This window comes from Notechis scutatus, chromosome 2, assembly GCF_049901735.1.
Source record: "Notechis scutatus isolate UNSWTSFEM ecotype Mainland chromosome 2, rNotScu1.2, whole genome shotgun sequence".
Taxonomy (NCBI): Eukaryota; Metazoa; Chordata; class Lepidosauria; order Squamata; family Elapidae; genus Notechis; species Notechis scutatus.
In genome coordinates, this window is record NC_142010.1 from 100275872 (window position 1) to 100294422 (window position 18551).

The following is an 18551-nucleotide window of genomic DNA, read 5'->3' on the forward strand; positions in this document are numbered from 1 at the left end:
ATTGCAAGATAAATGGGAATGTTTACTTTAAATGCTTATTCTCTGAGTCCAATAGAGGATATTTTCTACCTCAGGATGTTGTATCTCCTGGAGCTAGTAGGTAGGGTCCACAATTAAATTTGCCTTTTCAGAGGATGAGAAGCCATATTATCTCCCAGATTGTCTTAGAAAAGCAAGACTATTTCTTCACAATGTAACTAACATTTCTTAAGTTTTCGTGGGTATTTATATGTATGGTATTCAGCTTTGTTCAGGTATTTTCCCACATCATTATAGTTGTGCTTTTAAAGTTGTAGCAACGTTTCGGCAGAATCTCATCTGCCATCATCAGGCTTCTGTAGACGAACACAATACAGAAGCCTGATGATGGCAGATGAGATTCTGCCAAAACGTTGCTACAACTTTAAAAGCACAACTATAATGATGTGGGAAAATACCCAAACAAAGCTGAATACCATACATATAAATACCCACAAAAACTTCAGAAAAAAACTTATATATATATATACATATATACATACATACATACATACATACATACATACATACATACATACATACACATATATTTTAAGTACATTTATTTCAGTTTCATAAAAAAGGCAATCTACTACATTACAATCCAATGTTGCAATAGTAGTGGATTCCTGTACTGGGCAGTGGCTTGAATTAGATGTTCTCCAGCACTCTTCCAATCCTTACATTTCATGACCCAAAAGGTCAGACAGAAGGAAATACCCAGTGAGTACTGCCTACCAACCCTCATATATGATGAAATAGAAACATAAATAGAATTATGCTTTTCTGAATTAGAAATAGCTGAATGTCCTCCAGAGGCTTCAAATAATAGATAATCATGGTCAGAATTCTCATTTTCTTCTAAGCCCCATGGAAAACATTCTCAACTTTGGGATATATCAGAGCATTTATGGAAGGAATTCTGACATTAGCAAATCATCAACTCAATGGGACATGACTTTTCAAAGCTCTGAAGCACATATATCTATTTTGTACTTGTTAGAAAATTTCTATGCAGAGACCCATGTACAACCAATATCTCTCTCATAAGAGAATTGTCTTGGAAAATATAATTATTGTGTTCATGGGACCCTTTAATTGTAAGGAAGAAATCAATTTATTTTCTTGAAGTTCTGTGATCCAACAGATCAGTCACAACTTGTAACTACAGTAGTGCGTTGGCCAAGTCCAGAAGACAATCAGTTCAGATAGGTTTTCTATCAGCAGATTGACGGTTCTTGAGAATTTGGAAGATACATGGTTAGAATGAGACCTGGGAAGAATTCTTAGATATTTGGTTCCATTAATGTAATTAGTAGGCAACATTTTTTCAGCAGAAAAACTTTTACTTTTGAAAAAGGAGGTTGATCCCCAAGGTTCATAAAGAGCATGGGTAAAATGTGAAATTGCTAGAGTGGATAAAGCTGAAATTTTCAACCACATTATTTTTTTAATTTGGGAAAGACTTTCTATGTGGACTCAATCTAAAATTAGTGATTGGCTAGACTGGGTGGAGGGATTGTATTGCTTAATTTCCACAGCACAATCTTAGGAGTTTTTCAGAAATTATAAAATTGGAGATATGGATATTCATGGAGAAATAAACTGTTCATCTTTAATTGATCTTTTGAAGGTTTAAACATGATAGGTAAAATGAAATGGTTAGTTAGCTTTGGACCTATGCTCATTTCCTCCTGGCTAGTGAAAAAGCTTTCGTTTTATCCTTGTCACCCTTATGGTATTCTAAGAGTGTGGAAGCAAAAAAAATGAACCAATTAAATCAATCTAAGAGCACTTATACTTATCTTAGTTTCTTAACTATTGCATGTGCTTTCTTGTAGCAAAATATAGGTCAAATCTCTGAAATGGATAGCATCCAGAGTTAAGTAATCCAAAAGGGCTCCTTTGCATGAAAATTTCTGTAGGGCATACTTGACTGGTCTGGGATGATATCAAAGATGCCGTCTTTTATGTTGTTTTTATATTGGCAGAAACTCCAAATGCTATTAACAGTGTTTTTGTGTACATCTCAACTTTTTCTCACAGGGGAGATTAAGACTATACCTCCAATAGGAAATTAATGCTGCAACAGAGGTATCAGTAATAGGAAATGTGAGCAGTTCTGAAAGTGGGAAATGCATAGTTTTTATTCACTCATTCAAAGTCTGTTTCTGGAGGCATGGGCCAATCTGCTTTTCAGAGGTTATTAATGTAGTTTGAAGACAATAACTACATACATGGTAAGAAAGAAAATGACAGCGAAAGCAAGTATTCAGGTTCATTGAACGGAAGAGAATTATAGAACGCTACATGTATTGGCCAATAAGTTGTGAAAAGTTCAGCTTGGAATAAACAAGTCCCTGTAGAGGGAGGCTAAAGTTTTCCTGAAAGGACAGCTTCCACTTTTAAAATAGAATCCAGAGATTTCCAAGAAGCTGTAAGACAGACAGCAGGGAGGAAATACTAATGGATACCTTTTCGTCACCTTTGGAATTTCCCCACTTTTAAAGGGTCTTTCTTTGAACTTTGAGAATAAATTAACAGCCTTAAATGGGAAAGAGATGAAGGAAAGGTGAAATAATGTTCTGATAATCCTGAATCCCAATGTGTATAAATAGGACTTCTCCTCATGGGACAGATTCTTTTGATAGTCCAAAAGCATTCATTTGCACCAACCAACCAAATATCATTGATCCTATGTTCAGAAGCAATTTGGTAATGTTAAGGAGTGATTTCCACCTCTTAAACTCCCAAACTATATTTCAAAATAGGCCTAAAAGTTACGTCTAATGGGAAGAGTGAGGAGTCATGATAAATCCAAATGAATTGTTGGAGGTCATAACTGGCCCAAGGATTTCCACCCTTGAAATAGGAATGAGCTAGATCTGTCCCTTAGCTCTCTTGGGTTTCTTCCCTGGATAACTGAGTTGGAGCAAATGGGAGATTTATTACTCACCCCCACCTCAGACATCCACCCAGAAGATCTTGGAGCCAAAATGGAAAGCTGCCCTGAGGGATGGAATGTTGGCCCTCTTCCAAGCTGTTGCCCTCAGAAGCCTCCATTCGTTGAGTTCGAAGAAGTGGGCTCGGTGACTGTGTCCCCGCCCTGCCCTGTAGAAAAGTGGAGGGCAATGGGATGGAACTCAGCACTTAGGAATGGAAGAGGTTGCATCTTGTGGGTCTTTGGTAGTTGATGGAACCTAATGGCTGGTACAAGTGCTGGTCTCTAATGATACTGAGTGTCATGAACCATCTAGTATTACATTCCCATAGTTACAAAGAAATGGCAGGAATAGACAGATATACCCTCTAATTCCTGGTTCCCTGTTTCTTTAGGCTGGAGGCAGATTAGCAACAGTGCAGAGAATATATCACCCAATCCCATTGCCTTCTCACATGCCCCATCTTTTAGTTTAGGCAAGTAGTTATAGGAGGTGGAAAAGGGAAAGGAGATGCTAGGTAGCTATAAAAAAAATAAAAAAACAACATTTTCTAAATATTATGTATACTGAATGGACTATTAAAGAATTTCATTAGACCAATCACTCTACTCTCTAGGCATGACCACAGATAGAGGCAAATGTACTTGTGCACCCTATTAGCTCCAGGAAGTTGTGCCATCCTGAGGTTGATGATGCCCTCTGTAGGACACATGGGAAGAGCAACAATCTCTTTTATTTCTTAACTCAAACAATCATAGAAAAATGAATCTACCAAGAGCAAGAGGCAGTTAAGGATAGTATTACATTTCTACTATGGCTTCTGCATAGTAATTCAGAAATGTAGGAACCATAAGGGAGATATGCAATTGCATCTGGAGGCCTGTATTAACTATTAGCAACCAAATGGACGTTGCATAATTGGACAGAATATTTTTTCCTACATGACTCCTTCATTAATAAACAACTGGACAAGACAACAATCCCCCCCCCACAAATCTCTGGTTATGTCAGAAACTTTTAAGTATAGTGATTGATGCAATAATGTACTTTTTATTACTATTTGAATCAGAATCCTTGGATACATAGCCCAACATTAAAAACTGCTACAGTTCATCTGAAGAACCTCATTCATAGATTTTGACTCGAGTTTCATTTTGAAGCATTTCATAATTTCCTTTGTGTTCTTGCTTGAATTCATGTGATTGCCTTTGTTATTCCATCATATAGTGGCATATTTGCTACATAATTTTCATAGTCTCAGACTGCACTGCACCTCAATCAACTCATTGTATCTCCTGCTAACAAAGGTAGAGAAAAACCCTTTCCATTCAAGTGAGAGTGAACATTTCAATAGGAAGGCCATGAATCAGTAACAGAAATCCAATGGATGAGGTGAAGGAAAGATCTTTCTCTCTGACTCACTCACACACATGGAAAATGTCACAAGAACTCAGGTTGCTGAATTGGGAATTGGGAGAGAAAAAAAGACACACTTTGGATCTGTTACTGAATTGTGCAGAGGATTAGGGTTAGACTATGGAAATACTGAGGGACAGAAGGAAAAAATTCTGACAGAACTGTATTGACAGAGGAAGAGGCATGAAAGCAGAGAAAGGGGGAAGAGGCAGAAAAAGGAGTAATTGCTTCTTGTTAATAGTGAATGCCTTCTCCTAATGTTCTTGTAGACAGAAAATTTCTCAGGTCAAGCAAATTAATACCTGAAATTCATCTGACATGGTGCCAATTTCCTTGTTAATACATGGATGAACTAACAAGGAGAGTGCATGGGAGGTTCTCCAGATGTGTGGACATCAGTTTTCAGGATTCTAATGGTGATGTTAGTTGGGGAATTTTGCAGATTGTCCAAACATCTGGAGACTGCCAAGTTTGGGGAAGTTGCTATTAGTGAGGGTTTGAAGGAAGACTGTTATACATAATTTTTCACAATTTTATTGCCCTTTTTCTGTAGTGTTCTTTCTTATATTATTATTTATCTCTTCAATTGCATAGCTAGCTTGTGCCATCTGGATACTTGAAATGATTTTTGCCTATCCTATTGTTCTACAGTGTTGTGTAGTTTAAAGTAGAGAAAAATTAGTTAGGTAAATCTTTTTAGAGTATGGAACTTGATGATAAAAACACACAAAACTGGCTTAGATGTTAACTGTATGTTGATTAAAGAAACTTCATTGTTCAATGTTCAGAATAAGCATTTATTAAACATTCCAGGGTCAAACTAGATGGTGTTATTCATATTTTTAATTGAGGTGTATATTTATGTATGTATTGCTGGGGAGAGGCATAATAGCAACTTTTCTTCTAATGTAAATAGCAAGTGTGGGAGGTTGATCCTGACTGAAATTATGCCATACATATACCCTGGTTTTTATATGGCATAGCCTGATAGCACTATTTTCATCTAATAATATCCTGCAATTGTTATGTATTTTTAGCTACTCTAGTTTTAAAGCAGAATTTTCCCCTTTCTCCCGACACCAGCATTTTTATTGGGGCCATGAACTAGCATGTTTTTAACAACCTTGTAATCCCTTGCTTCAGGGTGGAATTGGAGCAACCAAATGGAGCTGAGCATTTACAGGCCAGATGCCCTTCCTGACATCTATGTAGGGTTCGCAGTAGTTGTCTTCTCTTTGCATCCTAATAGAGAAACATATGTCACTGCCAAGGATTGAATTCTCAACCTTCCAAGTGGGAGGTGGGCATCTTCACCTCTAGGCCTCTGTACTGGTTGGGCCACGAACAGGCATAATCCTCCCTTCTGGGTAATTCTGTTACAGGCTGCAGGAAAATCTGGTTCATTCAAACTGGGCTATTCACTATGTTTCTGGTTATTTCCTTGCTTGGAGAACTGCATCAAGCAAAACTGAAGCTGAGTAGTAGAGGAGTGGGGGGGTACTGCATTGAGAAACAGAAGCAGTAGCAGTAGCACTTAGACTTATATACCGCTTCATAGTGCTTTACAGCTCTAAGCAGTTTAAAGAATCAGCATATTGCCCCCAACAATCCGAGTCCTCATTTTACCGATCTTGGAAGGATGGAAGGCGGAGTCAACCTTCAGAAATATAGATTTCTCTCTGCCACTTCAGACTACAACCTTCCTATCACACCTGAAAGCTACTCATATGAAATGTATTAATATTTACTTATCATGTATTTGTTTACAGGAGAATCTGGAAGAGGTAGCTTATCACTTGACAAGTCACCAGTTAAATGGATCAACTTTGTCAGAGACCAGTCAGGTTAAAAAAACTGGCTTCTTCCTCTGTCTGCTTCTTCTGCAATTGCAGCTCTGGGAGGTAAAGAACTGACTATCAATTATCTATGAATTATCTTGAAAAACAGGTGAAAGGAGCTACAATGTCTACGTAAGACATGTTACCTTTTTTTATATATTGAAACGACAGTTTAACGTTCTTTCAGAAGTGTGCTAAACTCAAAGTTAAAACAGCTGATAGACAAGGGTGGTAGTTGCAAAACAAAATGGGAAGTTCTTCTACTACACCGAGGACACATTCTGCTAGAGAGAAGTTCCCTGAAGATGGGCTCCACCATGAGTCCGAAAGAAAAGAAAACCTCTGTTCCTGGTGACCGACTCAAATTGGATCCTGCAACGTTATCCTGGACATGCATATTCACCTTCATTTGTGAGCAACTACTCCCCACTCCCAGCTGTTATCTCAGCTATTTTTAATCGCAAAGAGCACTAAACCCATTGCCATATTTATGAATCTTTCACTGGACCCATGTCTAGCAGTAAATTTGTTTAATTTAAAAATAGCCTCCCCAGCACCTGATCTGTTAGCTGTTTCCTGATAAGCCTTTTTCTGCTCCTGTTTGTTCCAGATTTTCAGTCTAGGCTAAGGAAGAGTTGGACAATTTGGAACAGTCTGTCCTTTCTCCATCTTTAATAAGCAGCTGATCTCAGACAGAGAGTTGGCCAGGCAGTGCACTAAAGTAGTAAAGCCACATTTTGGCAAAAGGCTAAAATAGTGGCTGGCTGATTATCAAAATTCTTCCCTTCTCCCCTCCCCTAGTTCATTAGGGATAATTATTTTTCCAGCCAGCAGGAAGTTTTTCTTAAATTGGCCTCACATCATTCCTACAATAAGGAAAGAGCCTCTCATCAAAATTTTTCCTGAAGCAGAATAAGGCTTGGCATTTAATGTAGGAATTTAATGTCTGCATACTTTTCTGCTTAGTTCAAGGGCTGTGGCATTTTACATTACCACCAGCCATGAGGAAATAAACAATAAAATGTTTAGTTTTATCACCAGACAGGAAACAATAAGAATGACCTTCTTGCTCCTTTATTTGCATTTTCTTTCTATTTTCAAACATAGTGAAGATTAAAAATCATGATGTATAACTCAAACTATTGGGCTATGCTAGGTGCCTTGGGGAGGCAGTTGAATTTTTTACTCCCAATTGGAATATGCACCAATACTTACTAAATTCTAATGTGTGTGTGTGTGTGTGTGTGTGTGTGTGTGTGTGTGTGTGTACGGGATGGTGGTGGTGGTTGGAAAACAAATCTATTCTGATATTGATCCAAACTTACTTTCAGATCTGCAACAGAATTTGTCTGAATCTTCTCTGCACTTTAAGAAAGTAAATCCAGATTCAGCTTTTGGATCCAGTCCAAATCTTTTAGTTTTAATGTAAGACAAATATATTATCACTGTATAGTAGAGCATAGCATACCAAGTACCTAATTTTGCTTTTGTCCTACAGAGAATGGCCCTCTCTGCCATAATATAATTAATGTACTGTACTGGAGATGGGTTGTAACTAGTGCTGTGACATTTATTTAGACAGAAATAAAATCTAAATGTTGTTGCATATATGTTCTGCATTCAGAGAAGATAGGAATTACTGAAGCATGATTTTATTTGGGGGAACCTGACATAGATTAGTGTAAAGTTTTATTTATAAGTTACAAATGCTTGGTTTCCATGTGGATACGTTCTATGAAGATATGTCACCAGATGAAAACAATGTTTACCTTAAAAATTTATTATTTGGACATCAAAGGTATTCTAACATATTGTATTTGTTGTGTAGCTTGCCACTGCAGTGTAGTTGACTACATTTTAATTTCGAATTGATGTTTTTATTTGTTTCACATTCTAAAGTCCTATGACTTTATTCAATGGGTTTTTATTTTTGCTATCTCTTCTTTGTTATTCTTAATATATTGGGGAGGTGGGGTTAGGGTTAAGGAATCTATATTGAATTAGGCAGGTTTAAAGCAATCTCAATTTTTAGGTTATTTGGAGAGTACTAAGGGAATGATAAACAATTTCTGCTAAATGGCACTTCAATGAATTATTTCAGTTGGAACATGCACTTCAGATTTGTTTTTATCCACCCCCTATCTACTGGCCATAATGGAGTCTCTGAAACATGAAACACTAACAGAACTGAATATACACACTGTCATTGTTCAAGAAACCGGAATGAGGAAGGGGAAGAAATTATAAAAATTATAGGCTTAATTGTTTCTTCATTAAAAATGAAGCTGACTTGAAATATTTATTGTTTTTTTTTAAAAAAAATAATATACACACAGACACACACACATATATATTCTACCTTATAAGCAACACGGGCAGGGCATTTCTTCCCTAACCCCAGGGGTGGAGACATATGTCTCAGCATCTCATACATGTCCATGAAAGTCATCCGGCCCCTGGGAGCAAAAAATAAAAAATAGCCAATAATAACTAATAATAATTTTAAAAAAGGAAAATACATGGAAAAATAGAGAGAAAGAATTGGAAAGAAAAAAAATATTAAAAATCAATTAGAAAAGAAAAAAAAGATAAAAATGAAAAGATTACTGTGCTGCTGGTCAGCAAGGAGTATAAATATGCTTGATCTTCATGGATGATTTTTACTAGAAAGATGGTTTCTAATCAAATTGTGGGCCACCAAACACTTTCAAAGTCTGTGTCCTTGTCACAAGAGTTCAGATTTCACTTAAGCATGTGTCATTATCTGCCTTGCTCACTATGAGGTTAATGCAGATCACAATCCTTACATTCTTAGTAGATCAAAAAGTACAAAGAGTCAGGTTTTCTTAGAAAGAGAGAGAGAAGAGAGAGAGAGAGAGAGAGAGAGAGAGAGAGAGAGAGAGAGAAGAAAGCCCCTTTTTGCCAATATAGGAGAAGGGAAGACTACAGGAAGAAAAGGTGCTGGGGGAAAAAGTTTGGAAAGAATTGGGGAGAGAAAGGGGTGGGTGGGAAAGGGAGAAATGGTAGAGTGTGGATGGAGTCTCTGTCCTCCCCAGATGGAAGTATTAGTATGCAGAAAGTGGTAGTGGTGGGTACAGAGAGACTCATAAAACTTCCAGGCCTAGATCCAGCTAACAGCAAGCAGAGATGGTTCAAGGTAATTGCTATGCTCCATGCGTTACTGGTCTGGGTGGCAGCATCATTTCACGCATTCTGTTGGCTAATTACTAAATTATTTTTGAAAGTGCAATATATAGATATGTAAGTGTATGGAGATATATATATATATATGCACACACGCATATATATATAAAAGATATATATTAAAAAAAACCATAAGCAACATTCATTCCGTTGATGCTAGCAGGTTTTAGTGTAAGTCAAACCTTGCAAGCAACCCTATGAGGGCATTTCTTGCCTAAGCCCAGGGGGGGAGATATTACACGTAATAAACTGTACATATCCTTATAATGAATTCGGCCACTGCAAGAAGAATACACGGGGGTTAGTGCAGACGCTACAGGGCAAAATAAACATATACACTGTTATGTACACATAGAACATAGCAGAACTAATGACTAGAGACTTTCACTTCAGTCAAATAATACCATTTCCCTCTGTTTATACGAAGGAGCTGAACTTTCCCATTGGCTGCAGTAGGAAGAAAGGGGCTTCTTAGGGCCATAGCACATCATTATTATTTTTTACTGATGCTTCCCATCAACTTTGTGAGAAGGGAAGGGAATCAATATATAAATTATAATAGGAATGGGCAATCTGTGGCCCTCCAGATGTTGGCCAGTGGTTTCCATAATCCTTTACTATGGCCATGCGAGCTAGGGCTTATGGAGCCTGGACTTCAAGAACAGCTGGAGGGTGACATGTTGGCCCTTTTTGGTTTACATTCATATAGTAAGCAGCTGAGAATTAATAGAAGTCTTAGACATTAAGTGGTAAGGTAGGTGAAATTTACATCAAATCTTAACTTATCAGATTTTTCTAATTCTTGGGTACCAATTCACTTATCTTGTATGGAACATGGTTGTCTTTTTGAGAATTCAAAACGAACATGTTAAAATCAATCACTATTGCCAAGGGCTTTTATTTCAATTTTTTTCCACTGGTTTTCTTAATAAATATAGGGTGACTTGTACTCAGATGGGGGAAAACTAGATTTTCAGATAATAAATAATATCTAGATAATGCTAGGTGGCTCTTCTGTTAGATGCCAATTATTACAACTTTGCTAACCATGCCTACTTATAGCAACCTTGTGGCTAGCTCCTCTCCAGCAAACCATTGACAAATTTACAAGAACAATTGCACAATAGAAGGGAAGCCCAGGCCCTATCAGATAAACATATATACACATATACACGAAGTCATTTTAATAGATTGAAATAATAAGAGTGTGTCATATATTGCTAAAAGAGCTACTAGGCATCCTTCCTTGACTGATCAACTGTATGTAGTATCTTTGAGTTTTCAACAGGATGCAAACTAGTAGCTCCACAATTTTATTTGGTTTACATGTTGTAAAGTGGGCAAAAAATTAAACATAGCCACCAACAGAGACTAGATTCAGACTAATTCTTTGGTTCAAATGTTGCTAGCATGGTTACCCAGTTGTCATATGGAAAGACTATAAAGCCCACAATTCAGATTAAAGAAATGGCATGGGTATATCCCTGGCCACAAAGGGACATATATCATGTTCTTTTGAACATTATGGGTTAAAGTGAAAGTGTGTGTGTGTGGACTTGACAGAATCCAGCTGCAAAAACCTAAAATTAAAAAAGGAAATGTTAAACAGTGATTAATTCCCACATCAGTTTCTTTCAGTCAGTTATTTATAGTAAGACCCAGAGAAATTAGCCAACAGGAATGGAAATGGGAAGAGCAGAAGGGCAGGGCTACAGCTCCATGGTGATTGGAGCTCTGCTAGAATGTATGACTCACAATGGAGCGCATGCAAACAGGGGCAGTAGCTCCACTTCTATCTCAGTTAATATCTTTCTCTCACAACACAGTAGTTAATGCTGGTAACCTATCAAGACCTACCATAGTTCAACTCTGCTAAAATAAGCCAAGATAAAATCCTAGCCTTCCTTGTGAACAGAATCCTATTCTTCTTTTCACCTTCTTGCTCTAGGTTGGTCTGCCTTTCATTTTGGAATGAGAATGCAAAAGCTTTTACCAGCCAAAAGCCCCTCCTGTGTAAAGGTAATAAAATAATCTTAACTGGACTGGCTTTCACTTACTGTTTATAACTTTTAGCTCTCACTTTTCTACTGGAATTGATATATTATGTTCCTGCCTCGCTGTTCATATTGAACTTCTCCCTCCCCTGCTTTGGATCTCCTTATTATGGAGTCTATCCCAAATCATGAATCAATCAAACCCACTTCCGTAAACACTTGCTTCAGATGGACTTTGGGTCTGGGTTTCATACTGGAAGCGGTAAGATAGATGTGTCCTTACCAGGCAGCAGGGTCATACTCAGCCCACACACGAACATACTCATCCAGGTGGTGGGGCCCCAAAATGGAAGAGTCACGGGTCAGATATTCAAAGTTATCCATGATGACAGCCACGAAAAGGTTCAACATCTGCAACATCAAAATTGTAGTGAAAAATAGAAATACAAAATAACCAGAAAGTCCAGGAAAAAAAAGATGAATTTATTTCTTGCTTCATATTTCTTGCCTGGCAAGAACTTAAAAACCTGCTCAAGCATCTAATAAAAAGAGACCGCATAGTATATTAAACAATATGTTTTACACCCTTTCTTACACACAAGATTATACATTTTTAGATAGATATAAACAGACTTATATAAAAGCATATATAAAAGCAAGAAAAAACACTTAGTAGGGAATAAGGTGGATATGGATTGCTGGTAGAATTTTAGGGCAATTGGAGGTAGAACAAGTAGAATACACTTTCTTGAAAGAGAACACAATATGGAATCCAGTACAAAATCACTGCACACTGAAGTACATCATCAAAAATAAATTCTTAATTTGTACAAAGATAGTGAGTTAGATTATATTGCTCCAGACACTCATGAAGCCTCCCTTATTAGTTCCTGGAATAAAATAAGGAAATAGAAGGAACTAATACCAAATGCATCTTCTAAATTGTGCTTAACAACTATAGAGAAACTAGGCAGTTGCCTGTGGTATAAAAATTTTCTGGATACTTGTCTCAATTATGTAAATGTTTTAGAAAGAGAGGCATTGCTTCAGATGCAAGTAGGCAATTTAAAAGATTATTAATATGGCCAGTGTACAATTTGACGCCTTCCAGATTATAGGGCTATCCTTAATCCTTAACCAGTGGATGTAATGGCAGCTAGGAAAGTGTCACTAAAAATAACAGCTCCTTTTCAGGCACATAATATAACCCATTAGTTGCCCTTTACATTTAAAAGCTGAGGAAGTGATTAAAATGATAGACATCAGAAACAAAAAAAGAAAAGAAAAATGTGACCAGTATCTTAAACATTTTTCGTTTTTTGGTACTTATTTTCCCACACCAATTTTTAAAAAGTTGAGTGCTATTGTTGAATTAACACCACCTTCATTCTGCTTAACATCAGGAATGGAAAGCCACTACTCAATAAAAATATGTTTGTCGTGCTAGTTTTCCATACTGGTTTTTCATATTTTACCACAGAGAAAATGCATTTTTTCACTTCATGTTTGCAACAGCAAAAACATTCTGTTTTCTTTGAGATAATATAATTTGGGGAGAAGAGGAAAATAAGTTCCTTGATACACTTCGAGTTTTTACAATAATGCTATTTGGAATGTATTCCTTGCCACCTATGATATTTAAAATGTTTTTGAAAGCATCTGTTTGCTTTTCAGTAACTGATATATAGAACAGGGGCCCCCAAATTGTGGGCTATGGCCCACTAATGAGTCATGATGGGTTTGTAACTGGGCTGTGGAAATGGCCAGGGAGCAGGCGCACACGCATATCCTCATTTGCATGAGCAGCAGGTGCAGGTGCATGCCGTTCATGGAAATACCATCCCCCACCCCCGATCTGCAAAGCCAGAAATGTTGGGCAACTCTGATATAGAAGATTTACCTTTCCCTCTCTTATTTCTTTTAATTATATATTGATAATCATTTGAAATATGTGACTTTTAAAAACTATCATGAAACATAATGTTGGATAAAGACTGACAGTCCTACAACTGACTGTTAAATCATTTTGAAATGCTATCTTAGAAGGATAGTCTACTGACATTTTAATCAGTAATATTCATGGTCTCATATATCCCAAATACATGCTTTATCTACCTATTTAGTACTCTGTGTATCCTTTACTCACCAGGAAAGAACACAGGAAAATGAAGGAAACAAAATAGAAGTATGCAAACTCATTGCCACACTGATATCCTTTGAGATCTGCTTTTTCATCACAGAGTTTTCCACTTAGACAAGAGAGCATGATCTCATGCCAAGCCTCACCTGTGGCACTTCTGGGAAAGGGAGATGAAATAAGAACAGATAGTGAGCACTGGAAACTCAGCATAGAAGGAGCAGTCATATCACCATCTGAGGACAAGCGTGATACTAGTAATCAGAAATCAGAAACTTGTGGGCTCAGACAGTATTAAATGATTGCTAGAACAGAATATAAACTATGTTAATTACAACATTAACTTATTGACTATAATGGATGAATTGTGGTAATAAAATAATTGTTTTTTCTTATACAGAACTGGGTCAGTTACTTTTTTGTAGAACTAAGAAACAATTTCCATTACATTGTCTATTGAGCTACCAGTACAGTGTACAATTAATTTAGCTGAGTTTTATCTAACAGAATAAAATAATTTTTTGCATTAGATGAAGGCTTGATAAGCCTAAGAAAGCCAGGGCTCTTGGTATCACAGTACTTTAACACGGTTATAATGGCTGAGTCTCACCTAAAAAGAAGCATCAAAGCTTGAAAGAATGTGCGAAAATTATTGTGCTCAGTGATGGCAGGCAAGTCATCCTCAGGCATATCCTCATCATGTTCAATGCTAATATTGCCAAAAACCTGAAGAAACAAAGGTATATACAGATTTTAAAAACTTGCAATTATCAAATGCAATTGATAAAAAAAATTAAACATTTTGGGGAAAAATAGACACCATTGTCTTATAGAAAAATCAGTGCTTGAATACAAGCATTCCTGATAAAAGCTTGGAGTGCTCCTTCAGCAAGAGTTTGCAATGAGCTATGGCAAATCAGCAACCAAGTTATTGTTCCAAGGCAAACACTTTAAGGGTCTTTGCCAGCTGCAATAGAGCCAGAATGCTTCTTTTATCATTGATTAAAAGCAGTAGTGGAGAAATATCTATCTGTTTGAACTCCAGATGTTTCCTGGGATGAGTTCCCTGAGTCAAAGGATAAAAACAGATTTCTCAAGTATAAAGAATGAGGGCAACCCTACTCTTTCAACCTTCCCTATATAGGAAACTTCTGGCAGATATTTCATATCTCATTTCTGGCAGAGATAAGTTCTCTTTCAGTGCTTCCCATCCTTCCTCTCTTATTGGAGCTAGTTCTAAATCCAGAACCATGCAAAAGGATAGTCCAATGAAACCCTGAAATCATATGACTAGGCTAATTTTTTAAGGATAAATGTGTAATCAGGCTATTTCATACCACTACATAAACATTGCTTTAAAATGTGAAAGATACTACATTAAACAATTTCAGACTGTACTAGAATATATGGAGCAAGCACTAACATGTTGCAAAGGAGATGGTTGTAACAAAAATGTCATTGATTAATAATGTCACAGAATTATGAGTTTGTCAAAAACAGATCACGCCAGATAAGCCTAATTGCATTCTTTCACAAAGTGACTAACTTAGTGGACCAGCAAAATGCTTGGACATAGTATATTTTCACATAGTATATTTTCTTTAGTAAGTCATTTGACAAAGTAGAACGCTACCTACTTCTTGGTAAGATAGAAAAATGTGGGATAGACAGCATCACCACCATATGGATTTGTAACTGGCTGACAAACTGCACTCAACATGTAATCCTCAATGCAACCACATTTACAAGCATGCAGTGGGGTACCTCAAGGTTTTGTCTTAGGCCCAATATCTTCAACGTCTTCATAAATGATTTGGATGAAGGGATAAAAAGGGAATTCATGAAATTTGTGGATGATATCAAGAGATTTGTGGATGATATCAGAAGTGCTTAAGATCCAGAAAGATCTTGACAGACTTAAACCCTGGACCCTAACCAGTTTTGGTCACCATGAAACAAAAAGACGTTGGGACTCTAGAAAAAGTGGTGAGAAGTTCAACAAAGATCAACAGAGAGCTGGAGGCTAAATCATATGATGAATGGTTGCAGGAACTCGGTATGTCTAGTCTCATAAAGAGAAGGACTAGGGGTGACATGATAGCAGTCTTCTGGTATTTGAGAGACTGTTACAGAGAAATGGGGGTCAATTATTTTCCAAAGCACCTGAGGGCAGAACAAGAAGTAAGAGATGGAAACTTATTAAGGAGAGATTCAACATATAATTAAGGAGAAATTTACAGACAGTGAGAATAATTAACCAGTGGAATGGCTTGCCTCTAGAAGTTGTTAATACTCCATCATTGGAGGTTTTTAAGAAGAGATTGGACACCCATTTGTCTTAAATGGTATAAAGTCTCCTGCTTGAGCAGGGGGTTGACTAGAAGACTACCAAGGTTCCTTCCAAGTCTGTTATTCTGTATTCTTCAGGACTCTCCACATAGCCACCCACTGGCTGAGGTCTCTCAAATTCAAAATGCATAAAATAAAACCAATAGAGCTACCAATCCCAAGCCATCACACTGCTTCTGCAGCAAGCATAACAATACTCCACAGGAGATAGTGGGCTTACCTGCATTCCTATAATGGCGTAGATAAAAAACAGCATTGCAATCAGCAAACACACATATGGAAGGGCCTAATGAAATAAAAACATTTATTTTCTAAATTTATTTTCTTTAAACAATCACACTGGTTTTCCTGGGAATATGGCACTTTGCTTCTTACAAACTTTAGCTGTTCCCAAATTCTCACTGCTGTTTTTTTTAATTCAATGCAGTAATAAAGCTATATTACTTTTTTTTTTTTACTAATTCCTGTTGCAAACTACTATGACTACAAAAATTTTGCTGTGACTGCTTTTATGTAAAAATATGAGAAAAATATTCATAAGATATAATTCTACTGGCACCATAATGAAGATCATATTTTAAAGTTACAGTTAATAGCTATAGATTGAATAGAAATGAAAGAAGCAGAGTTGTGAAGATGCCAGGTCTGGGTCCTTAGCTTTTATATCTTTGTATTTTTATTCTCTGTCCCAAACATCTTAAATTAGCAATTCAGTACCTTTGATCATTACCTTAAAAGATTGGACAAAGGTCCAGAGCAGAATGCGGATGGTATAGCCTTGTCGGAGCAGCTTAATGAGACGGGCAGCTCGAAACAGCCTAAGAAAACTCAGGTTGATGAAGTTGTTCTAGGGAGATGAAGAAAAATACACAAGCAAGATTAGAATGGGGTGCAGAAAATAAAGATCCAGGAACTGGTTAAGAAACAAATTCAAACCAACACTGCACTGGTTAGTAAAATTAATAATGGTAATTAAATAGCAAAGAAAGGAAGAGAGTAATCCATAGGTTAGTAATTAACACTATGATTGGTTCTGATTGGGTGTTTTTATTGTTTTAAATCTTACTTTACCAGATTTTTTTTAGCAACTAAAGGTCCTTGGACCGAAGTAAAAAATAAAGGAAAGGAATAGAAAAGAGGGTCAACGTCCAACCCCCAAGTAATCAAATTGGAAAATCAGTGATAGCTCCTCAATACAAGTATGCATCTTATTAAATTATCCACAACCAAATGCTCTGATATTTTTTTATACAAGTAGGTAGGTTTACCTTGTGGCTTCAAGTTATGCGTGTTTAGAATATCTAAACAAAAACAAGACAAGTGTTCTGAGAAAGAGACCACTTGAGGGAGGAGTGGAGAATGACAATTAAATATATAATGCTCTGGATGTAAAATGTGTCTGTTAGCCAATGAAGAAATAAGCTAGACATTTTTTGTTTTGCTTCTGGCAAAGCAGAAAAAGGAATATACAGCTCTGAGTTTACCAGGATGCATTTTTACTTGTTTAACTTGACCCAGAACCACTGAGAGCTGTAAATATACAAAGAATATGAAGGTCAAGTTCAAGAACTTATGTTTTAGATCCACTTGAGATGGTTTAATATTTGAATCATATCTTTATTTGATGCATTATGGACCCTTGCTGGCTCACAAATTAATCATATGGGAACTGATTTTGCTGCATTAGATAAAAAGAAATATATAATGTAGCTTCAGTGATTATGATCATGGTTGACAATCCTGCTGATTCTAGTAGATCAAAAGACTTCTATAACGTTGCTTCATCATGTGATATTATTGTATGTCCCTTTGGGTTTCTATGGAATATACATCCCAAGACTAAATATAATTTTATAACAGGTGCTTCAGAGCCCATTATTACAGAAACAAACTTCCAATAAAACTGTACACACAAAAAAAGACTAAGACGCTACATATGTGATGTGGATGTTCAATATATATCTGACTTCGACTTCAAACAAAGATAAAAGAGTTGCCATGCAAGTTACACGGTAGACATTATAAGACATCTAGTATTTCAGGTGAAAATCTCTATGTAGCCAAGCTTTACTACTTCTCAAGAATCTATTTGCTACATATTGTGTCTCTGTGATTTTCAAGAAGCAACAAGTTCTTCCATCTTTAATTCACTGAGGAATAGGATTTTTGCTGTTATACAAGACATAAGAATAGTATGACAGTATATAAAGGGAGTCACACAAATATTAAAACTTCCAGATCAGCATAAATTGGCCTTCATGCAGAAGGAATGAAAGACAGGCAGAGTAAATGTCATGCATGTTTATTGAGGAAAAGTATGGTCCACTCTGCTCATGAACCTTAAGAGTTTCCAGGTTATATTATAGCTACAGTCACTATTCAATAAGAACATTACAATGGACAGGGCATACTCATTTCTTCTAACAATCCCACTGTTGGTTTCATTCTCTCACACACAACCACATTTTTCCTAATCTCCAAGTTAATACTGCCAAAATCTGATTTTATACACCTTGAAGCTATGGTAGAATGTCAGCTTAGGGGGAAAATACTACATTGAAAACAACTGAGCTGATGACTTAATTGGGTAAAGACATGAGAAAAGTGGGGCCATGGGCTATAATTTAAAAAAATTACTTCTAGAAAGTAACTG

The 18551-nt window shown here is 36.7% G+C and overlaps 1 protein-coding gene across 1 annotated transcript in view; it reads right to left on the reverse strand.

Annotated features, from left to right (window-relative positions):
- Positions 1–18551, reverse strand: part of CACNA1A (calcium voltage-gated channel subunit alpha1 A) — a 361279-nt gene that overhangs the window by 43301 nt on the left and 299427 nt on the right. Inside the window, exons 34-39 of the mRNA XM_087955556.1 lie at positions 16629–16745; positions 16119–16184; positions 14160–14275; positions 13559–13709; positions 11696–11823; positions 9601–9697 (exon numbers count right to left, since the gene is read on the reverse strand). Coding sequence (XP_087811682.1) covers positions 9601–9697; positions 11696–11823; positions 13559–13709; positions 14160–14275; positions 16119–16184; positions 16629–16745 — 675 coding nt within the window. The remainder of the gene's footprint in view (positions 1–9600; positions 9698–11695; positions 11824–13558; positions 13710–14159; positions 14276–16118; positions 16185–16628; positions 16746–18551) is intronic.